This window comes from Dendrobates tinctorius, unplaced genomic scaffold (assembly GCF_039654945.1).
Source record: "Dendrobates tinctorius isolate UK_male_01 unplaced genomic scaffold, ASM3965494v1 ptg000062l, whole genome shotgun sequence".
Classification (NCBI taxonomy): Eukaryota; Metazoa; Chordata; class Amphibia; order Anura; family Dendrobatidae; genus Dendrobates; species Dendrobates tinctorius.
In genome coordinates this window covers 30,903,062-30,927,649 of record NW_027361730.1, presented here as the reverse complement: position 1 = coordinate 30,927,649, position 24,588 = coordinate 30,903,062, and the positions used below count along the sequence as shown (strand labels likewise).

The following is a 24,588-nucleotide window of genomic DNA, read 5'->3' as shown; positions in this document are numbered from 1 at the left end:
GTACTAACAGAAAATGTGCAATCTGCATTTAAACAAAATTCGACCGGTGCAAAAGTATGGGCACCCTTATCATTTTCTTGATTTGAACACTCCTAACTACTTTTTACTGACTTCCTGAAGCACTAAATTGGATTTGTAACCTCATTGAGCTTTGAACTTCATAGCCAGGTGTATCAAATCATGAGAAAAGGTATTTAAAATGGCCACTTGCAAGTAGTTCTCCTATTTGATTCTCCTATGAAGAGTGGCATCATGGGCTCCTCAAAACAACTCTCAAATGATCTGAAAACAAAGATTATTCAACATAGCTTTTCAGGGGAAGGATACAAAAAGTTGTCTCAGAGATTTAACCTGTCAGTTTCCACTGTGAGGAACATAGCAAGGAAATGGAAGAACACAGGTACAGTTCTTGTTAAGCCCAGAAGTGGCAGGCCAAGAAAAATATCAGAAAGGCAGAGAAGAAGAATGGTGAGAACAGTCAAGGACAATCCACAGACCACCTCCAAAGACCTGCAGCATCATCTTGCTGCAGATGGTGTCACTGTGCATCGGTCAACAATACAGCGCATGCATAACGCCTTTTTGTATGACCAAACAACTCAATCTTTGTTTCATCAGTCCACAGGACCTTCTTCCAAAATGTAACTGGCTTGTCCAAATGTGCTTTTGCATACCTCAGGTGACTCGGTTTGTGGCGTGCTTGCAGAAACGGCTTCTTTCGCATCACTCTCCGATACAGCTTCTCCTTGTGCAAAGTGCGCTGTATTGTTGACCGATGCACAGTGACACCATCTGATGCTGCAGGTCTTTGGAGGTGGTCTGTGGATTGTCCTTGACTGTTCTCACCATTCTTCTTCTCTGCCTTTCTAATATTTTTCTTGGCCTGCCACTTCTGGGCTTAACAAGAACTGTACCTGTGTTCTTCCATTTCCTTGCTATGTTCCTCACAGTGGAAACTGACAGGTTAAATCTCTGAGACAACTTTTTGTATCCTTCCCCTGAAAAGCTATGTTGAATAATCTTTGTTTTCAGATCATTTGAGAGTTGTTTTGAGGAGCCCATGATGCCACTCTTCATAGGAGAATCAAATAGGAGAACTACTTGCAAGTGGCCACTTTAAATACCTTTTCTCATGATTTGATACACCTGGCTATGAAGATCAAAGCTCAATGAGGTTACAAAACCAATTTAGTGCTTCAGGAAGTCAGTAAAAAGTAGTTAGGAGTGTTCAAATCAAGAAAATGATAAGGGTGCCCATACTTTTGCACCGGTGAAATTTTGTTTAAATGCAGATTGCACATTTTCTGTTAGTACAATAAACCTCATTTGAATCCAGAAATATAACTGAGTCCATCAGTTATTAGATATATGAAACTGAAATACCTGTTGCAAAAACCAAAATTGTTATAAAGAAAAAAGGTTAACATTAATAGGAGTGCCCAAACTTTTACATATGACTGTAAGTGTGATTACAGACACACCAAGTAATCAGGAGAGCTGATAAAAAGGGGTTTGTAAGGTGACACAGCTAAACTCAGCTGCACACACCTCTCCCCTTACTGACTCATGCAGGTTAGACAAGGAAATTAGGGCTGTGTCATACATCTGCTCTAAGCTATGGTGGAGGAGTGTTCTTCTTTCCTGTGAGTGTTGCTACCTGCTTTGATAGGTCAGCATTATACAGGGATTAGTAGTACATGACTCCAGTGAAAACTGTCCAGTAACACCCACTTGGACTTCAAAGTATTTGGCACCTAATAAGTTAACTTTTAATGCTAATATTTCCACAGTGGAGATGTGAACTTAAAAATAAAGTGTTTTATTCCACTCTGTAGCAACTATTACATTGTGTGCTCAGTTTAACATAAAACATTTAGTGACAAGTCCTCTTTAAAATGAAAGGGGGAAACCAGGAAGTTTGTAAAATATATAACTTTAAACTATAAAAAGGTTACATTTTAGAATGAATTTGTTCTGTTTGTAGATTTTGTAATGTCATGTATGTACACAAATATGCAGGTGTAAATGTTTCATGTACGAATACATTGCTCCAATGGACAGGTTTATATTCCAGGGTTCACTGCATTTATGGTGTTCAACCATGCCCCAATGTCAAGGTTGTGAGATGGCCAAATACATAGAACATGACACAACTAGAAGCGTCCCTGAAGGACATGAGTGTGGAATTCTATAGTGACTGTGAGCAGGTAATAAATACAGATTACTACAGTAATATCTTCCAGCTTAGGCCAGATATCTTCATACATAATGCATTAGAGAATATCTGAAATCGCAACTAGAAAACAGACTTTTGTAAGGGTTTGTAGGATTTCAGAGTACAGGAGCATCCGAACATCTGCATAATATGGAGATACAAGGGCAATGATCATGAAATGTGTGTTACTCTAGTGAAAATGCAGCAGTGGGAATGGTTGATTCATAGAAAAACAACTTAACAGGCATTGGCAAGGAGGTGAATTCATTAACAAGGTTGCTGATAGGATTTGCAGCTTCAAGCAATTTTAGCATAGCAGCAAGTTTGACAGAGTTATTCGTATACAATACCTGTTTCTGCAGCTATGTATGTCAGCTGCTGACAGCCTACACAGTAATAAGGTACATAGAAAAATGATATTTCCAAACAGTCAAAATGACAATGTCTACAAAAAAAAAAGTGCAAAGAACACATCCAGAAGAAATACCGCATGGGTCACTGGACTGGGCTAGGGTTGCTATCAGCCAGCTTTCATTCAGCTTTCATTCACACAACCATTGGTAATTAACAAAGTGATTAAAAGCTTAGTAAGTACAGTAATTGCCAGGGTGATACTGGCTCCTGTGTCTCCTTAAAATGGCTCCAAAGGAGTTCATTATATGGTAGATCTAACCTTGTTAGCAAGGAATGAAGAGTGCTATTGATCTGGCACTGATTGGTTTAACTAACACTCAGGCTGGTAATTAAGAAAAGAATGCCCTGAAAATGGGATTTCTCCAGAGCCCTCCTAAAAGCTGAGATATCATCAATGTGCACTCATTCACACTAGCTTTTCTGGTGAAGGAAAGAAGAGAATAAATGACTGTGAAAACTTGACCAATCCTGTACATGGAGTTTAAATAGATTACAAAAAAGGCAGCAATCTGGGTCAGTTCTGTCACAATTTATTATATGGTCATTAAATGTTGTATGAGACATTCGAAACCCAAAGCATATGTCCACGCACTTTACATGAGCGGGCAAATAAAAAAATTAAAAAAAAAAAAAAAGGGAAGAATCCTATTAATTTGTTATTCATTTTTTTTTTCTTTTTTAACTTTTAGGTTTTCAAAGAAGCCAAGTATTCAGGAGGAGACATGTTCATTCTTCTGGCGTTTTCCACTAGGAAGACACTCAATACTGTACAAAAGAAGTCACTGGGAAGGCTAAGATGACACTTTTCTTTTTTATATTAAACAAAGCCTAAAACACCGGTAAATATACACCCATAAATACTGAAAAAAAAGCACTCTGGACATCATTTCACTCCCTCACAAATACAAGTCGCTTCAGCCATAACTCCAGACAAAAAGGAGAATTCCTGAAGAGTTTTCTATTTGATCACCATAAAGAGAAGACAAGTATATACCCTAATAGTTCCAGTCCCTAAAAGCGCTACATAATATCTTATTCATGTCTTTAAGCATTAGTATTTTGGTTAAAGGTCACAGCGACAGGCTCCGATTTGTAGCAGTGGGCATGAGACTCCTACAGTCTGGCGTGACTAAAGCAGTGTGTAGTTAAACTGCGCTTCTAAAATCTCAAAATGGAAATGCCCCCCATAGACACAAAAGTAACATTTGTTTTACATAAAAAAAAAAATAAATAAAAAAAAGCGGGTTCACTTAGAGCAGCATTGACAGAGTACAACAAGCTACCAGCCGGCATTATTCATTCACATACTGCAAAGCGCAAGCAGCAATGTGAACCGATAGAAAGAGGACACAAGAAATATTTGTGCTCTCCCCACTTTGCCGTATTCTTCTAATGTCTTTGTACAACTGTGGCTCCATCACTTCTTTCTGTGGAAGAGGTCAAACATTGCGTCATAACTGCGAGATTCCTCCTCAGCCTTCCAGCTGACTTAACACTTCGCGGACTCCAGAGATTAACGCCTCGCTCTCCTTGGGATGCGTAAGCACAGCACTTTGCAGGCGGCTCATGTAAGAGTCAATAGTCTCCAGGGTTGGGGTCTCATTAGTACCTGGCCAAAGGAAAAAAGGCATAAAAAAGAAATTGAGATCTGAGACATTTTGCTATTAACATACAGTACTTTAGACAAGACTCGTACTTTGCCAATCACTGGGTACAAAAGGTTACCAATTTGTCCATGTGCTATTGATCTCTACATAATGATACAATCTATTTTAGTCCTTCCTCTGCTCCATTTACTGCAACATTTAGTCTAAATAAAGATTATAGGTTTCTCCTTACTAAGATTGCAGAATGAGAGGACGTAAAGCCTATAGAAAAACACAGAAATACCTGGAATAGGGACAGTGTGCAGGCAGTGTGTAAGTGTCTGGCGGACGTTCTGTAAATGTTGCAGAAGAAGCGAGTTTCTCCCCTGTTCTTGGTTGAGCTCAGCCTCTAGTCTCTGAACGGCCGATCGCATGCTTTCCACGTGTTTCTGTAGAGCTGCATTTCGTTCCTCAAACTCCATATTTGATTTTCTGAGCTGTCTTAGCTCGGCTTCCCGTGCTATACATAAAATGATGGATGGCAATAGAGTTAGAACACAATTTACAAAAGGTAACCTGCTTGTACCAAAACAGAATTACCAAGTCCTCTGTCAGCAAAATATTTATCAATCACCCCGACTCCAACCCTCCTGGCATGACGGCCCAGGAACCCTCCTCCCTACCTTTGCTGTGATTCAGAAACTCCTCTGTGAAGATTGGAATATCAAACAAAGGTCGTTCCTTCAAAACCACTTCTTTCTGAAAGCATAGGAGAAGAAAACGATGGAGACAAAAGTGTACGCAGAGAAGGACTTACAGATGGAGGTGGCGCACATAGCACCAGTGAGAGAGAACGTGCTGCTACAGGTATGATAGGTGTAGAGGATAGTGGAGAAGGAAGGACTGCACATACTAATGAATGCGATAACTTAGGTAAGAAGGATTGGAAAGTAAGGACAAGGCAGAAGCGGAGAAATGAAATAGTGTGACAGGTATGCCGAATAGAGCAATTATTGGAAAAAGCTCAGAATTTACTGTAATAACTTGTCTGTGTAAGTATATGTTGGCCTTTAAACACTACTGTGTATAATATATTACACACACACATATATATATATATATATATATATATATATATATATACATACACACACTATATATATATATATATATATATATATATATATATATACACACACACATTGCTCAAAAAAAATAAAGGGAACAATTAAACATCAGAATATAACTCCACGTAAATCAAACTTCTGTGAAATCAAGCTGTCCACTTAGGAAGCAACACTGATTGACAATCAATTTAACACGCTGTTGTGCAAATGGAATAAACAGATGGAAATTATTGCCAATTATCAAGATACCCTCAATAAAGGAGTGGTTCTGCAGGTGGGGACCACAGACCACATCTCACTACCAATGCTTTCTGGCTGATGTTTTGGTCACTTTTGAATGTTTGTGCTTTCACACTCGTAGTAGCATGAGACGGACTCTACAACCCACACAAGTGGGTCAGGAAGTGCAGCTCATCCAGGATGGGCACATCAATGCGAGCTGTGGCAAGAAGGTTTGCTGTGTCTGTCAGCGTAGTGTCCAGAGGCTGGAGGCGCTACCAGGAGACAGGCCAGTACACCAGGAGACGTGGAGGGGGCCCTAGGAGGGCAACAACCCAGCAGCAGGACCGCTACCTCAGCCTTTGTGCAAGGAGCAACAGGAGGAGCACTGCCAAAGCCCTACAAAATGACCTCCAGCAGGCCACAAATGTGCATGTGTCTGCACAAACTGTTAGAAACCAACTCCATGAGGATGGTCTGAGTGCCCGACGTCCACAGATGAGCCGGGCGCGACCAATCAGCACGGAATTCGAACGAAGCACCACCGCTACAGTCGGGAGATCTGCGGCGCCAGTCGCTGATCTCCCGACGGTTGCTGCGGGTCATCTCCTGCCGCACGGAGGTCAGCTGCGACGCAGCCGGGAGATGACAGTGGCGGCGCTCAATGTGCGAATGGTACCCAGGGTCCGGAGGAGAGGAGACTCTCCTCAAAGCCCTGGGTACCATAAACCTGTAAAAAATAGAGTTAAAATAAAAAAAATAGTGATCTACTCACCTTCCGATGGCCCCTGGACTCTTTCCCTCCTCTTACCACGCGCCTGGCATCTTCTGGTCCCAGTAATGCTTTGCGCGAAAGAGCGCTGATGACGTCGCGCTCTCGTGAGAATGACATCTCCAGTCCTTCGCGCTAAGCATTACTGGGACCGAAGATGCCAGGAGCGGGGAGAGAAGATCGGGAGCTGTCGGAAGATAAGTATAACCTTTTTTTTTTTTTTTTTTTTTTTTATATTATTTTTGCATTCTATCTTTTACTATTGATGCTGCATAGGCAGCATCAATAATAAAAAGTTGATCACAATTGACAAACACTATGATTGACAAGTGTGACCAACCTGTCAATCACATTCCAAGCGATGCTTCAAATCCCTTGGAATGCGCTTGAATTCCACACGCAAAAATAGCGTGAAAAACGCATGTTTTCCACAGGAAAACGCATGCGAATTCGCATGCATTTTTCCCGCGGCGGGAGTTGCGGAAATTCCCGCATTTCTGCAACATGGGTACTTAGCCTCAGTGTGGCATGCAGCAGTGACCAGGCCCCCGCTGTAAGATCGCCGATGGCCATATTCTAGAATACCCGATGCGTTACAATAGGGCCACCATCTAGTTGCCAATAATTTCCATCTGTTGTCTATTCCATTTACACAACAGCATGTGAAATTGATTGTCAATCAGTGCTGCTTCCTAAGTGGACAGTTTGATTTCACAGAAGTTTGATTTACGTGGAGTTATATTCTGTTTAAGTGTTCCCTTTATTTTGAGCAGTGTTAAATATTATATATTTTGCAAAGTATCAGACCCCTTTATATTTCTCACTGTTAAATTTTTTGCACTTACCAAATGGCTGCAATTAATTTTTTTTCCTCATTAATGTACACTCTGCACTCCACATCCTGACTGCAAAAATTTCTACATTTGTTTTTTTTATTCAAATGTATTAAAAAAGAAAAAACAAATATCACATGGTCAAATATTCAGACACTTTGCTCAGACACTCATATTTAAGTCACACGCTGTCCATTTCCTTGTGATCCTCCTTGAGATGGTTCTACTCCTTTATTGGAGTCCAGCTGTGTTTAATTAAACTGATAGCACTTGATTTGTAAAGGCACATACCTGTCTATATAAGACCTCACAGCTCACAGTGCATGTCAGAACAAATGAGAATCATGAGGTCAACAGAACTGGCCAAGGAGTTCAGAGACAGATATGTGGCAAGGCACAGATCTGGCCAAGGTTACAAAAGAATTTTTGCAGTACTCAATGTTCCTAAGAGCACAGTGGCCTCCATAATCCTTAAATGGAAGAAGTTTGGGACCACCAGAAGTCTTCCTAAACCTGACCATCCAGCCAAACTGAACAATCGTGGGAGAAGAGCCTTGGTGAGAAAGGTAAAGATGAACCCAACAGTGAAACATGGTGGTGGCATCATGCTATAGGGGTCTTTTTCCAGCTGCAGGGATAGGACTGGTTGCAATTGAAGGAAACATGAATGCGGCCAAGTACAGAGATATCCTGGATGAAAACCTCTTTCCAGAGTGCTCTGGACCTCAGACTTGGCCGAAGGTTCACATTCCAACAAGACAATGACCCTAAGCACACAGCTAAAATAACAAAGGAGTGGCTTCAGAACAACTCTGTGACCATTCCTGACTGGCCCAGCCAGAGCCCTGACCTAAACCCAATTGAGCATCTCTGGAGAGACCAGAAAATGGCTGTCCACCAACGTTCACCAAACAACCTGACTGAACTGGAGAGGATCTGCAAGGAAGAATGGCAGAGGATCCCCAAATTCAGGTGTGAAAAAAAAACTTGTTGTGTCATTCCCAAGAAGACTCATGTACTCACTCAAAAGGGTGCTTCTACTCCATACTGAGCAAAGGGTCTGAACACTTATAACCATGTGATATTTCAGTTTTTCTTTAATAAATTTGCAAAAATTTCTACCTTTGTTTTTTTTCAGTCAAGATGGGGTGCGGAATATACATTAAATGAGAAAAAAAATGAACTTTTTGAACTTACCAAATGGCTGCATTAAAACAAAGTGAAAAATTTAAAGGGGTTTGAATACTTTCCATAGTGTGTATATATATATATATATATATATATATATATATATATATATATATATATATATATATATAGGTTTTGACCCGTGGAAGCGCTCGAGTAGCGTGAAACGGCCGTAGTCAGCCATTTGACACACTCTCCTTCACATCTCCGACGTGACATGTAATTCAGTGTCAATAAACATTCATCATTATCCCGCAGAGTGCGACCTTTTTCTCTTGGAAACTACAATCGTCTTGCTACGAGGTCAAGCACCCGGGAGTCCTGGACGTGAGCTCTCCGCCTGCTGCCAGCCACGGATCTTAGCACGGTAACAGCGGTGCCGTCCGCTTTCTTGCATTGACATATACACTCACTGGCCACTTTATTAGGTACACCTGTCCAACTGTGTGTTAAGACTTAATTTCTAATCAGCCAATCACATGGCGGCAACTCAGTGCATTTAGGCATGTAGACATGGTCAAGACAATCTCCTGCAGTTCAAACCGAGCATCAATATGGGGAAGAAAGGTGATTTGAGTGCCTTTGAACGTGGCATGATTGTTGGTGCCAGAAGGGCTGGTCTGAGTATTTCAGAAACTGCTGATCTACTGGGATTTTCACGCACAACCATCTCTAGGGTTTACAGAGAATGGTCCGAAAAAGAAAAAAAATCCAGTGAGCGGCAGTTCTGTGGCCGGAAATGCCTTGTTGATGCCAGAGGTCAGAGGAGATTGGGCAGACTGGTTCGAGCTGATAGAAAGGCAACAGTGACTCAAATTGCCACCCGTTACAACCAAGGTAGGCAGAAGAGCATCTCTGAACGCACAGTGCGTCGAACTTTGAGGCAGATGGGCTACAGCAGCAGAAGACCACACTGGGTACCACTCCTCTCAGCTAAGAACAGGAAACTGAGGCTACAATTTGCACAAGCTCATCGAAATTGGACAGTAGAAGATTGGAAAAACGTTGCCTGGTCTGATGAGTCTCGATTTCTGCTGCGACATTCGGATGGTAGGGTCAGAATTTGGCGTAAACAACATGAAAGCATGGATCCATCCTGCCTTGTATCAACGGTTCAGGCTGGTGGTGGTGGTGTCATGGTGTGGGGAATTTTTTCTTGGCACTCTTTGGGCCCCTTGGTACCAATTGAGCATCGTTGCAACGCCACAGCCTACCTGAGTATTGTTGCTGACCATGTCCATCCCTTTATGACCACAATGTACTCAACATCTGATGGCTACTTTCAGCAGGATAATGCGCCATGTCATAAAGCTCGAATCATCTCAGATTGGTTTCTTGAACATGACAATGAGTTCACTGTACTCAAATGGCCTCCTCAGTCACCAGATCTCAATCCAATAGAGCATCTTTGGGATGTGGTGGAACGGGAGATTCGCATCAGGGATGTGCAGCCGACAAATCTGCGCCAACTGTGTGATGCCATCATGTCAATATGGTCCAAAATCTCTGAGGAATGCTTCCAGCACCTTGTTGAATCTCTGCCACGAAGAATTGAGGCAGTTCTGAAGGCAAAAGGGGGTCCAACCCGTTACTAGCATGGTGTACCTAATAAAGTGGCCAGTGAGTGTATATATATATCTCTCTCCATAAAATCGCGAATATCTTTGTAAATATGTTGCATTACTTATCTTCTACAGATCCATCACTACAGACTGCATATAATAAGGTTATAAAGTTGTCAGCACAGCTTTAAGTTATCGTCTGGCACACACCAATTATGAATGGCAACTTTCTCTATAGGGAGAGGGTAATAGCCAACTAGCAGGCAACTTTACTGGAGGCTTTTCTGCTGTGAACAAAAGGATTGAGCATGTTAACCCCTCCACCCACGAACCATTTCCGTTTTGTGTGTGTGTTTTTCGCTTCTCTTCTTCCCAGAGCCATAACTTTATTTTTCTGCCAATATAGCTGTGTTAAAGCTTGTTTTTTGGGAAACAAGTTGTACTTTTAAACCACACCATTGATTTTACCATATGGTGTACTGTAAAAGGGAGAAAAAAAAAAAATTCCAAATCTGGTGATTCCACAATTTTTTTTACCATGTTCACCAAATGCTAACACTAACTTGCCATTAGGATTCTCCAGGTCATTACAAGTTTGTAGATATCAGACATGTACAGGTTCTTTTTTATTTAAGTGTTTAATAACAAAAAAAAAAAAAATCCAAAGTTTGACAAAAAAAACAAAAAAAAAAAACAACCGTTTTCAGAAACCAGATGAATACAGATCAGAAAAAGCACAATACCAATAAATGGGAAGCCAACTAGACCAAAAGCCATAGTAAAATATATTAATGAGGCTCACTAAAGGACACTCCAAAATATATAGAAACAAGGACGACACAATGGAGTACAAAGTCCATATTAAATGAAAAAAGGAGACTTGTGTACTCACCGTAAAATCTCTCTTAGCCTCTTATTGGGGGACACAGAACCATGGGTGTTATGCTGCTGTCCACTAGGAGGCAACACTGCATAATCTGAAAAAGATTAACTTTGGCTCCTCCTCTGCAGTATACACCCTTGGACAGCGTCAGCCTTCTCTAGTTTTGTGCAAAAGCATTAGGAGGAACATAACAGGAAAAAAAAAAAAACACAACATAACCATGCCTGTAAGAAGGCTACTATGTACGAGCTCAAAGAACAATATGAAAACTCAACCGTAACAACGGCCCGTAAGGGCAACAGGGTGGGAGCTGTGTCCCCCAATAAGAGGCTGAGAGAAAGATTTCACGGTGAGTACACAAAAATCTCCTTTACTCTGTTGCCTCATTGGGGGACACAGAACCATGGGACGTCCCAAAGCAGTCCCTGGGTGGGAAGCAATGGACGAATATTGTGCTAGCAGGTCCCTAAATTTGGGACACTGCCGCCTGCAGAACCAGTCTACCTAGGCTCGCGTCCGGAGGACTGGGTATGAACACTGTAGTGTTTTGTAAACGTGTGTAGGCTAGTCCAAGTGGCCGCCTTGCACACTTGTTGTGCCGAAGCCTGGTGCCGAATGGCCCAGGAAGCCCCTACCGCCCGCGTAGAGTGTGCCGTGATACCAGCCGGAAGAGAATTGTTAAGGTGGTAGGCATCCTGTATGGTGGACCTGATCCACCTGGCAAGAGTAGCTTTGGAAGTAGGCAGACCCTTGCGAACGCCTTCCGGAAGAATGAAAAGAGAATCGGATTTCCGGAAGGGTGCAGTCCTAGACACAAACACGCAATGCCCTGACGAGGTCAAGCGTATGCAGAGCCTTCTCTGCTCTATGAACCGGAACCAGGCAAAGGGATGGCAGTGAGATTTCCTCATTGAGGTGAAAGGTGGACACGACCTTCGGAAGGAAGGATGGTACTGTACGGAGAACCACCTTGTCCTGGTGAAAAGCTAGGAAAGGCCGTCTGCAGGGAAGTGCTGACAATTCAGACACCCTGCGTAGCGAGGTGATTGCCACTAGAAAAACCACTTTCTGTGACAGAATGCGGAGTGGGACTTCTTTAAGGGGTTCGAAAGGAGGTGCCTGCAATGCTGTCAGAACCAAGTTAAGGTCCCACGTCTCCAGTGGACGTCTGTAGGGGGGGGGAACCAATCAGGAAACCCCCTGAAGAAAAGTCCTCACTTACGGCTTGTTAGCAATACTCTTTTGAAAAAGAACTGAAAGCGCTGACACTTGGCTCTTAAGCGAGCAGAGGGATAGACTGGCGTCTAGACCCGACTGAAGGAAGCCTAGTACGTTCGGGAGGGAATAAGGGAGTGGGACCTGTCCGCGAGATTCGCACCAGGAAAAGAAAGCTCTCCAGGTACGATAATAAATCTTGGCGGAGGCTGGCTTCCTTGCCCTGATCATGGTCGTAATAACTTCCGGTGAGAACCCTGCCTGGGTTAGTACCCATGTTTCAAAGGCCATGCCGTCAAATTTAGAGCCCCTAAATTCTGATGGTAGAACGGACCTTGTGACAGAAGGTCGTGACAGTCGGGGAAACGCCAGGGGGCGTCTACCGTAAGATGTACGATGTCTGCGTACCATGTACGTCTGGGCCAGTCCGGCGCGATTAGGATGGTTGGAACTCCCTCTTGTATGATCTTCCTCACGACTCTAGAGATCAGGGGGAGGGGTGGAAAAATGTACAGGAGCTGGAACTGGGTCCAGTCCTGAACCAGGGCATCTGCTCCGAGCGACGGCGGGTCGTGTGTCCTGGCCATGAAATTGGAGACCTTGGCGTTGGGATGGGATGCCATTAGGTTCACATCCGGGGTCCCCCAGCGCTGGCAGATCTGGTGAAAAATCTAGGGGTGGAGAGACCACTCCCCCGAATCCATTCCTTGCCTGCTGAGGAAGTCGGATTCCCAGTTTTCCACACCCGGAATGTGGACCGCAGAGAGTACCGACCTCGTGTCTTCTGCCCAGTGGAGGATATGTGCCACTTCTCTCATCGCCTGGGCACTGCAGGTCCCGCCTTGGTGATTCACATATGCCACCGCCGTGGCATTGTCTGACTGTATCCGTATGTGAGAGGCTGCCAGCAAGTAATGAAAGGCTCTCAGTGCCAGGGAGATGGCTCGGATTTCCAGAATATTGATGGGCAAGGACGCTTCCACTGATGACCACTTGCCTTGCGCCATGTGATGTAGGTGCACCGCACCCCAACCTGTCAAGCTTGCATCGGTGGTCAGAACCTTCCATTGACCTGAGAGAAAAGGTTTTCCTCTTGCAAGCGAAGTTGACTTGAGCCACCAATGTAGTGACCTCCTGGTTGACAATGTCAACCGGAACTCCCTGTCGAGGGAGAAGGGATTCCTGTCCCAAGACTTGAGGATGGCTAGTTGAAGAGGCCAGAGGTGAAACTGGGCAAATGGTACCGCCTCCATTGCTGCTGCCATCCTGCCGAGGACTCTCATGGCAAACCGTAGAGATCGGGGAGGATTGCGGAGGAGTATGCGAACTCCCAGTGTCTTGTCCCTGGGGAGGCGCACCAGACCCCTGGAGGTGTCGAATAGCATTCCCAGGAAGGTCAGAGACTGACTCTGGGTAGTCGATGACTTTTGTAGGTTGACTAACCAGCCCAGGTGACTCAGGGTGTCGATTGTGATTGAGACACTGACCTCGTAATCCTTGAAGGTGGGAGCCTTGATGAGAAGGTCGTCCAGGTACGGAACGACTAGAATGCCTCTGGAGTGCAGCACGTCCATGGTGGCGCCCATGACCGTGGTAAACTTTCTTGGAGCCGTGGCGAGTCCGAACGGTAGAGCGACGAACTGGTAGTGGTTCTGGTTGATCGCGAACCGAAGAAACCTTTGATGGGCGGGAGCAATTGGTATGTGAAGATATGCGTCCTGTATATCTATGGAGGCGAGATATTCTCCCTGTTCCATGGACGCTATGATGGACCGGAGGGACTACATGAGAAAATGACGGACCCGTACATATTTATTGAGCTGCTTTAGGTCTAGTATAGGCCGGATGCTGCCTCCTTTCTTGGGAACTACAAACAGATTGGAGTAGAACGCTCAGAATCTTTCGTTCACGGGAACCGGTACTACGACTCCTGCTTGAAGGAGAGAGGAGACCGCTTGGTGGAAGGCACAAGCCTTGTCTGGTGGTGTTGGTGGAACAGAGAGGAGGAATCTGTTCGGTGGAGTGGAAGTGAACTCTATCTTGTATCCAGAAGACACTATTTCCCTGACCCACCTGTCTACTGTAATAGGCAGCCAGACTTGCTGAAAGACTAGAAGTCGCCCGCCTACTGGTGCGATGTCTTCCCGAGTTCGTGAGTCATGATGAAGCGAAGTTCTGAGGTTTTCCTCCCTTGGGTTTCGCTTGGCCTGCTTTTCACTGCCAAGTCCTGTCCGGCCTCTGCGCCGTCCGTGGGTTGTCCCTGCGTGGGGAGCGGTTGCGATTTTGCGCTGGACGTGAGGCGGACCAGCCCGATGAATTCCGAAAGGAACGGAATCGTGTTTGGTTACGCTTTAAACGTGCGTTTAGGTTTCAGTTGAGAAGTACTCTTACCCCCAGTGGCATTGGATATCGTGTCCAACTTTTCGCCGAAAAGCCTTCCACTAAGGTACGGAAGATGCGTGAGGGACTTCTTTGAGGCCGCGTCCGCTTTCCATTACCGCAGCCAGAGGATACGCCGAATCGTAATGGCGTTTGGCGCTATCCCCACTAGACCTCTTGCTGAGTCTAGGGCTGCATGAAGCATGTAGTCTGCTACCACTGCTATTTGAACCGCTTGATCCGAAAGCCCGGGATTTGAAGCTTGAAGACCATCTTGCAGTTCTTTGGCCCAAGCCAGGATGGTTTTGGCCGCCCAAACTGAAGCGAACGCAGGGGCCAGGGAGGCCCCTGCTGCTTCGAAAACTGAACGAGCCATGTGTTCTACTTGCCGGTCTGCTGCGTCCCTGAGGGTTGAGCTATCTGGCAGTGAGAGTAGGGTCTGTGCTGTTAGTCTAGATACTGGGGGTCCACTTCAGGTGGATCTGTCCACCCTTTGGTGTCCTTCTGTGGGAAGGGGTACCTCGCTTCCAAATATTTGCGATTGGCAAATTTTTTCTCAGGCTGTGAAAACTGCTAAGTAAGTATCGTTTGAAACTCTGGATGTTTAAGGAAGACTTTAGGTGGTTTCAGAACACTTTCAAAGCAAATCTTGTGTTCTGGGGCTTCCGAGGCTGGGTCTGAAATTTCCAGCACCCGATGGATGGCAGAGATTATGTCCTCAACTAGCGCTGTATTGCTAGGGGGACAAGGTACCACAGATCTCTCCGTTTCGAATCCTGCGTATCGCTAAGGCGTTCCCTGGTGGGCAACCTGGAGCGGGGGTCCTGTGGTCGGGGATCGCTGTGGTGAACTGCATTGTCTGTCTCTGATAGGGGACTGTCTAGGTGACCTGGAATGACGGTGTCTCTCCCTGGAGGGGGATGACCGTGTGCTATAGGACGACGCAGGTGACTGCGACCTGTGGGTCCGCTTACGTCTGTGAGTGTCGGAAACAGCATGTTCCTGAGACAAGCTGTCCTTTTGCTGGGTAACGTTCATAGCCGAGACATGACCCTGCAGAGCTTGCAGCAATGTAGCGGTTAGGTTATCTATGGACTGTGTCATAGACTGCGACATCTGAGTAGCCCATTCCGGCGTGGTATCCGACACTGAAGCGTTGGTAGGGACTCCCTGGGGTTCTGACCCAGAGTTCTGGATGCAATGCCGGCAGTGCGGGTACGTGCTGCCACTGGGGAGAGTGGTTTTGCAGGCTGTGCAGAATGCATAAAAACAGTCCTGCCTGGTTCTCTTTCTTGAGCCCGGCATAGTGCACAGAGGCTGGCTATCAGGGACCCTACAGGGGTGGCTACGCAGAGGAAACCCACAGAGAGCCTTATAGGTAATATACAGTAGATTCACAGCTTGAGTAAAGAGAACCCAGCTGTGATCTTACCCCACCAGTGTGCCCCTAGGTCCAGCGCCGACAAATCACAGTTCTGTGCCCCCTGGAGACTGCTGTGGCTCTCTTCCCTGCTGAAGGCGTCCGTTGTCAGGTATGGCCTGCAGCCAGAAAAATGGCCACAGGGACGCGGAGGAGAAGAAGAAGGGGGCGGAGAGCTGAAAAGGGCGCGCAGGGCTATGTAAAAACGTGCCCTTTATGTCTCGATCCGCCCTTTCTATGACACTATAGAGTGTCATATTAGTCATCCGGGGGGTGGGCCGGGGACAAAGGCAGCGGTGGGGTCAGCAGGGGTAGCGGTGCCTGTATGGGGGGTCCCCCTGAAGCGCTATGGAGACGCTGCTGCTGCTGCAGAGACAGGGGCGCAGAGAGCCCTGTCTCTGATGTGCCATGTCTGCCTGCACCTTCTCCCGGCCCCAGCGGGATCCAACAGCTGGTCTGGGGTCACTGGATGCTGCAGAATGCTGCCTGTGCTCCGACCCTACCTGAGGCGTCTCAACCTAATGCCCCCTGAGGGGGATTAGGGAGGGTTAGTCTGTCACCGTCAGGGGGTCTTCATCCTCGCCTCGACCTCAACCCAGACCCCAAAGGGGTTGGGGAAGGAGGGGGGTCTCAACTTCGGACCAGTACCCGAGGGACTGGGGAAGGAGCGACATGGGGAACCGCCATCTCAACTTCAACTGGGCACCCCTAAAAAAAAGGGGGTCAAGGAAGGAGCCATGCCGGGAGTCTCGCTGGAGACCCACCTTTTCTTCATCTGTATTCTGGAAGAAAAAAACGGAAAAATATCCTTAGGTGTGCCTCCTTGCGACACTAAGCAAAAACTGGAGAAGGCTGACGCCGTCCAAGGGTGTATACTGCAGAGGAGGAGCCAAAGTTAATCTTTTTCAGATTATGCATAGTGTCGCCTCCTAGTGGACAGCAGCATAACACCCATGGTTCTGTGTCCCTCAATGAGGCGACAGAGTAAATAGTACATTTTATTATACTAAAATGACAGTACACACATTAATATATAATTAGACAATACAAGGATCAGGCAATGATGGCTAAGGTCACCAATAGTAACCCTGTATTGTTGCTTGTACTTATGGCAAACTAGAATTCTTTATTTTTATTATTAGTGACCTTAGCCATCATTGCCTGATCCTTGTATTGTCTATTTATATACTTATCTGTGTACTGTCATTTTAGTATAATAAAATGTACTATTTTTTCATTTAATATGGACTTTGTACTCCATTGTGTTCTCCTTATTTCTATGTTTTCAGAGACCAGTAGCGTCTCATTTTTCGGGATCTGGGGCTGTGTGAGGGCTAGTTTTTTGTGTGCCAATCTGACATGCTTATTCCTATCATTTTGGGATAGATACGTTTTGATCCCTGTTATTGCAAAGTGGTGGCGGCAAAAAAAAATGTAGTTCTGGCGTTTTGATTTTCTCTTGTTACGCCATTTACTGATCTGATTACCGTATTTTTCAGACTATAAGACACATTTTTTTCCTCTAAAAATGTGGATGAAAAGGGGGAGTGCGTTATAGTCCAGATGTACCTGCACTGTAGATTTTTAGGTGGGGGAGCGGCGGAGCAGAGGGTCATTGGAGGCAGGAACGAGATGTTGCAGTTAACTTCTGTGCTCGTTGCTAAAGAGAAATGAATTCTGACTGCATTCCACACCCACGGGAGTGGAAAGCAATGACTATTCATTTTTTCTTTTTTCATAGCAGTCGGCTTCCTGCAGCTGCGTGGAATGCAGTGAATATTCATTCCTTTTAGTAGCAAGGACATGCGAAAGCCCGGCAGCTGCAGCTAACAGTGTGTCCGCCATGAAAGAGCAATGAGTACTTACGGCTCTCCATGCACATCGCCCAGGTGTGGAGAGCAACGCATATTCTGGCAACTGTCCTCGGCTTGTAATCAGGCATGATGTCACTGCCATGCGCCGCTTACAAGCATAAAGCAGCTGCTGGCATCAGAACAGGAAGCTGTGAGGGAGCGCAGGAAGGCAAATATAATTTTTAAATGTTTTTCTGATGGAGGTCATACATACCAGGATGGGGACGGGGCCCTGCATACCAGAATAGGGATGAGGGGGGCCAAATATACCAGTATAGGGGATATTAGTACAGAATTGACCACATTCTTTACTTCAAAATTTTTTTTTAAATAATTTCCTCCTCTAAAACCTAGGTGCGTCTTAAGGTCCGGCGCGCCTTATAAACCGAAAAATACGGTAATTCTTTTTATATTTTGATCGGGTGTTTCTGAACGTGGCGATATCAAATGTACGGTACTTTTGATTTTTTTTTTATTGTTTTATTTGAAATGGGACAAAAAAGGGGGGTGATTTGAAATTTTAGTTTTTCACTTTTTACTTGCTTAAGTAGTTTTCATAGGAGACTTGTAGCTGCGATCACCTGATCGCCTTTGTTCCACCTAGCAGGGCTGCAGCCCTGCTCTGTATAACAGAAATGCTCATCTGCTGTGAACGCTGGTCACTGGGCAGCGCTCATAGCAGATCGGCTATGACAACCCCGGGTTGTGATGCCAACCCATCAGATCATGTGCAGAGGCGCCAATGGGCACGGTTTGTGATGCACTTCCAGTCTGGCCATTTTAAATGCCGCTGTTAGATTGACAGCGGCGTATAAGGTGTTAACAGTTGTGGATGGTTCACGATTCAACCTGCGGCTGTAAGGGGCACACGTCAGCTGATTAAGTCATGAGCCGGAAAACATATGCGGGCTCAGCGCCGGAGCACACCAAAGGGGGAGTGACGCAACATGTGCCGTATATATGGTACATGTCGTGAATGGGTTAAAAATCCAACTTGGTGATCAATCTATACCTCCAAAATTCTCTGTTTAGCCAGGGTCACACGAACGTCCATGGCCTCATGCGAGAAAATCAGCTTGATTATGCTAATGACACTCGGATCCATCTTTGTCAGTTTACAGTGATCAGATTCTCTTGCACGAAAGGATCATATCACAGGTGCAGAGAGTATGGAGAACACAAACTCGGATGAAATACGAGTGCAGTCCCATGTTTTACATGTACCCATAGACTTAAATGAGTGCGCTTGATCTGTATATGTTCGTGTGAGCAAGCCCTTTGGGAAAAAGTTGGGATACCAACATACACCATCACATGACCAACAGGACCTGCAGAAATTGTCAGGGTTCCCCAGCATTTGTACAAGACTGGAAACCTTAATCTTTCCCCACGTGAGATTGCGGTACACTGCCAGGAGTAAAGAGGCGACTCCTAAATATGCAAGTCACCTAAGCAAGCTAGGACAAGTCCAGTGATGACACCCATTGGTTCATATACACCATCAATGTTAGCCAACCATTCAGTATTCCACCCCTCTGTGGTAAGGGCAGTTAATGATATAATGAGGCAAGTGCCGGGATTAGAAATACATATGCCCTTCCTAAGACATGTGGATCCCCAAAGATACTTTAAGGCTGTGTGCCCACGTAGCGATTTTTAAGCGTTTTTGCAGCGATTTTCGGCACGAAAACGTTTAAAAATCGTGTACAGAATGCCCCCCATGCATTCCTATGGCATTCTGCACATGCTGTGCTAATGCTGCGCTTTTTTCCGCGGCGGAATCGCATCGCGGAAAAAATCGCAGCATGCTCATTCTTTTGTGCGGAATCACAAAGAATTGCCGCGATTCCGCACCCATAGGAATGCATGAGAACCGCTTACTTCCCGCATGTGGCTATGCCCACCATGCGGGAAGTTAAGCGTCTCATGTGCGGTTGGTACCCACGGTGTCGAGGAGAGGAGACTGTCCTCCAGGCCCTGGGTACCATCCCCCTGTAAAAAAAAAAAAAAAAAAAAAGGATAAAAAAATCGGGGTATATTTACCTTCCGGCGTCCCGCGCTGCATTCCCGGCCTAGCGTTCCCAGTAATGCCTTGCGGCAAGGCCCTGTGATGACGTAGTCTCGCAAGATCGCTATAGCAACGCGAGACTACGTCATCACAGGTCTCGCAAGGCATTACTGGGAACGCTAGGCCGGGAATGCAGCGCGAGACGCCGGAAGGTAAATATACCCAGATTTTTTTTTTAAATTTTTTTTTCAGCATTTTCACATTCTATCTTTTACTATTGATGCCGCATAGGCGGCCTCAATAGTAAGAACCTGGTCACACTTGTCAAACACTATGTTTGACGAGTGTGACCAACCTGTCAATCACTTTCCAAGCGATGCTTCAAATCACTTGGAAAGTGCTTGAATATCGCACACGAAAATCGCGGCGAAATCGCGATCGAAATCGCGGTATAAAACCGCGCGATTTCTGGGAAGGAGTCCGGTTTTTGGTGTGCGTTTTAACACGCAACGTGGGCACATAGCCTAAAAGGGACTCTGTCTGCAGGCTTTTATGTAATTTGAGAGTAGCACAATGTAAGGGAAGAGACCCCGATTCCACCAATGTGCACTTATCAGGTTGGGTATTGCTGTTTCAATAAAAATCATTGTTTTTTCAGCAGATCACCACTATAGGACTAGCTGTCTTGCGCCTCCTAGTCAACTGCTCAGTGTAACTCAAACTCCACCCCCACCAATGATTAGCAGCTTTCTGCCTATGCCCAGTGCACACAGAAAGCTGCCAATCAGTGGTGTAGGTGGGGTTATAAAGAGTTCAACATTTAGTGAGCTGGGAGTCTTCAGCAGTGACAATAGTGATATCAAAATGACAGCATGCAGACCAGCAAATGACATAGTGAAATAAGGGTCTCAGTCCCAGCATCCTGTCACTCAGATTACAAAGCAGAATCTGAGTAAAGAGGTCACCAAGCATCATCCCTAATCTTCCATCTGATGCAGCTAAATAGGTCTCAGCCTAATTGCATAAAAAACACTTGCCAAGCAATCCATGCCAAGCAGGGAGATTCAACCCAGCAGACTGTTTTCCTTCTGTCTGGACTTTCTCAGCCTAGCATGTATATACTGCATTTCAGAGCAAAAACAGAACTTTCGGAAATGAGCAGAATTGTGAATGTAGCTCTTGACTATTAAACCTGTGGACCTATACAAGACAATTAATCCTATGTATTTATCTTTTTATGCACATTAATTTTGAATGCAAGTTATAAAATGGCAATGAAAGGCAGCTTTACCCAATGTCAAGTTTACTGTGTGCAGACACCTGGACTGAATTTGTATGGTTTTGGATGTGATAATTATTATCGTTGGAAAACCAATTGCTGGTATTAACACCGCTCCTACTCTTTACCATGACACCATTTATCTTACTTGACAGAGATGAGAAATGTTCACTACGTTCTACACTGGTCTACTTGATATTCACCGAACTTCACTATCCATATTACTAAGGTATTACTTGATCCATTTTCTTACATCCCCCATCAACCTGCTCTTGTGTTTTCCGATTTATTTTTTTCGTTTGATTCCACAAGCAGCTTTGGGTTAGGATATCATACTCTTGCGCACTGGTCAGTGACTCCTTTCAGACTATCATACCCATTCTTCACTTGAAATGTACCAGCAAAGAGGACTTTCTGCATGGTAGCGTTCTCGTCAAACCAGAAAATCACAGTTGTATAAGGGGCTTATTATGGAGAAGAAGCCTCACCTCGGGGTCACTGGAGATTGTACGGGATCCTTCTAAAAATAGAGAGAGGAATCATGAAGGAAATTCTCTCTTTTCAGCCAAACATATACTGAAATTGACTATCCATCTCATCAAATGTGCTCCATTGTCAAACTACACACACATCCCATATCACTCCAATGCAAAGTGTCTATACCATCACCAGAGCCACCTGCCTATCTTCACCCACTGCCTTCCAGACATACAAGCCTCCTCTCCCATTTGCGTTTGCTCTCAACCCAAACTTCTTTCTCACCACACCTCACCCTGCCTCTGCTGCCTCCCCTTCTGACGGCTCTGTGCCTTGCGGCTGTAAGATCGGTAGGCCTCTGTTTTCTGATACTGCTGCAGTTCCTCTGTATACCGTTCCTTGTCTCTTTCCGCTTCATCCAGGTAACGCTAGAACAACACACATCGCTCAGTGCTGGTAGAGGCGGAGAGAGTTTACGGGGGACAGGGCAGACAGAAAAGTGTATAGAAAGGTCCATGAAATGGAGAACAAAGGAGATACAGTGAAGACAGTATGCAGATGGAAAGATAAGATGGGGTAGAGTTTAGGGGGATGGATGAGATTTAACCATATTAGGAATAAGGGGATTTAAAAAAAAAAAAAAAAAAAAAGCTTCCTATAGAGATCAAATACATTTATTACAGTGACAGAAAATGCAAAGAAACTGACGATGAACCAAAAGAAAAAATAAATTATAATATATATATATATATATATATATATATATATATATATATATATATATATATATCTATATATCTTGATACGCATATCTCTTAGAACACTTACTTACCATCTTCATGGCCTAGATAAGGGGTAATTCACTCCTTGGTTGCAGTATTACACGCAAATGGAAGGGTATAATCTATCTATAGATTTTTAGTCCCTTACAGACTTTGTCTGCACAGTAGGTCTACAGTCCCCAATTCTGCAGGGAACTGCAGGCCTCACTCAAGGCTGTGTGGTTGGCTGCAGTTCCCTGTACTGTAGAGTAGCAACTGGGGACCCCAATGTGTGGGGAAAACTTAAAAACAGTCTTAACCACCCCTCTGACAACACTGCACTGACATCAGAAGGTTACAAGTCAACAGAATCTAAATTCTTTGAGACAAGATGTGGACACAAGACCAAAACATGATAGATTTATCTAAATGCAAAGTTATAATGGAAGTCTATGCATGTCCACAGTTGGTGTAGAATTTTTGATGCCCAGAAGTCCCTAAATGTGACAAATGTAGAAGATGCGTAATTTTTTTTCTAACATCTTAGTACAGGAGACTTCTGTGTAAGGGTATGTGCACACAATGAATTTTCCAGGAGAAAAACACTTCAAGACATGTCGGCATTTTTTTTCCGAAGCTTCTTGGTTTATGATCAGAAACAGTATTTTTTTTTTTTGTTTTTTAGAGTTTTTCCATAGTTTTCTACTCTTTCTTTAATGCGTTTTCTGTTAATTTATTTTACTCCCTTGAACAACGATGAAGCAAAAACGCACAGTGAGCGTTCAAAAAGATGCCCAAGAGTCTTGAGCCTTCCCACTAGCTTGTAAAGTCTAGAATGTCTTTCGACACCTCAAGAATGATAACTTCACTTCTTGAAGCCACTTAGTGTCTTTTGAAATGCAAATGTTCATTCTTTTGAGAATTTTTAAAGTGCTTATTCTTCAGGTGGAATCCACATGAAAAAAATCCACATGCGCATATAACCTAAAGTAGATGTATGAAAACACTAGCCTTGGTAAGGTTTTATAAAGAGGTTTTATAGTAGAGAGGCTATGCTTAAAAGCAGGTCTACTGGGAACTAAAGCCATGGGTACAGAAGGTAAAGAGCCTAGTACCAGCTGAAAGGGAAGCACAGACTCTTCCAGAGTAATGGCCCTTTAGCACAGCTGATCCAGGCCATGAAACGACTTTACAAGCTAAATCGGTAGTCGTTTAGTGGCCTCTTTGGATAAGCCAACAAGCCTTCTACGACTATTCTTTGTGCGTAGAATATAAATGATCGGTCGGCCTGTTTAAAAAGTTCAATATGGGATTTGGATTGTACGACTATTATAAATCACTGGCTAGTCTAAATGGGCCATAAGGGTTAATCTATGCACAGGCTCGGTGTCTTTACTAACATGTGAGAAAGGGCTTTGATGACAGGCTGACTTTTAAATAGGCTTTTCTGTAGTGTTCTATTACACCACATATTTTAAAGAGGAGCATTGTGGTCTCGGTGCAATCATGTTATACAACTTTCAGGGTAAGGCACAGATTATGGTAGACTGTAAAATAAGATTACCTGTTTCTCGCCAGCAGGCAACTTGCTCCATTCACTACCCACAATCCTGGTAATTTCTGGAAATGGGACGTCTGGACGATCGGTTCTTAGCTGCTCTCTTCTCTCATTCATGAAGCGTACATATCCAGTAAGTGGAGCTTTGGGAGCATTGTTGTCGCGGGAGCTTCTTTTTCTCTTGCGTCCTTTTGTCCACCCTCCACGCCGAGGTCTTCGTTGCTAAGAACAGAAAAGGGAAGGTGGGGGAAGAAAAGAAAAGCAAGTCATGTTATGCAAGCAACCTTACAGGACTCTCTCCAATAAAATAATATATGATTGCTTCGATTTAGGCTTTGCTTTACTCCTCTCACCTCTTCCTCTTGTCCGAGTTCTCCACTGTCCAACATTTGCTGCGCTACACTTGGATGTTGCGTGGTATTAGCTTGGTCTTCTTTAAGAGAGGCAGGGGCATGTGATAATGCATCATTCTTTGAGTCGTCAACACCTTGATTCCTGAAAGACAAGAAATATTACTTTCACAACAGCGAGTCCCATAGTTTCAATTAAACAGTAAGAGAACAGAACAGCACCACAAAATATCATGAACACAGCCTGCTGACCATTGGTGTCTGGGAGAAAACAGGCCTTGGACTAGTTCTACATTGACATGGAGATTCTACGTTGGTTGTTTAGGTACCTCTGTAAATACAGTCATGGGCAAAAGTTCAGACTGACTGCATCGGAGCAAAGTAAACATTGACAAATCCCCTGGCCCGATGACAGTCATCCACAGATACTGAGGGAATTGAGCTCATTAATTCACAGACAGTTGTATCTTATATTCTTAGACTGTTGTA

General features: G+C 44.6%; 1 protein-coding gene across 4 annotated transcripts in view; it reads right to left on the bottom strand.

The window, feature by feature from the left end:
• Window positions 1-3,143: 3,143 nt before the first annotated feature.
• The window catches only part of HMG20A (high mobility group 20A), a 52,526-nt gene continuing 31,081 nt past the window's right edge, over window positions 3,144-24,588 (bottom strand). For 2 of the 4 annotated variants that reach the window (XM_073579481.1, XM_073579480.1), the window contains 7 exons: window positions 24,103-24,244; window positions 23,756-23,971; window positions 21,726-21,858; window positions 21,442-21,473; window positions 4,899-4,974; window positions 4,520-4,735; window positions 3,144-4,238 (listed from right to left, as the gene is read on the bottom strand). In XM_073579481.1, the coding sequence (XP_073435582.1) occupies window positions 4,102-4,238; window positions 4,520-4,735; window positions 4,899-4,974; window positions 21,442-21,473; window positions 21,726-21,858; window positions 23,756-23,971; window positions 24,103-24,244 (952 nt within the window). In that variant the 3' untranslated portion in view covers window positions 3,144-4,101. The remainder of the gene's footprint in view (window positions 4,239-4,519; window positions 4,736-4,898; window positions 4,975-21,441; window positions 21,474-21,725; window positions 21,859-23,755; window positions 23,972-24,102; window positions 24,245-24,588) is intronic. The other 2 variants (XM_073579482.1, XM_073579483.1) reach the window with 2 other exon arrangements.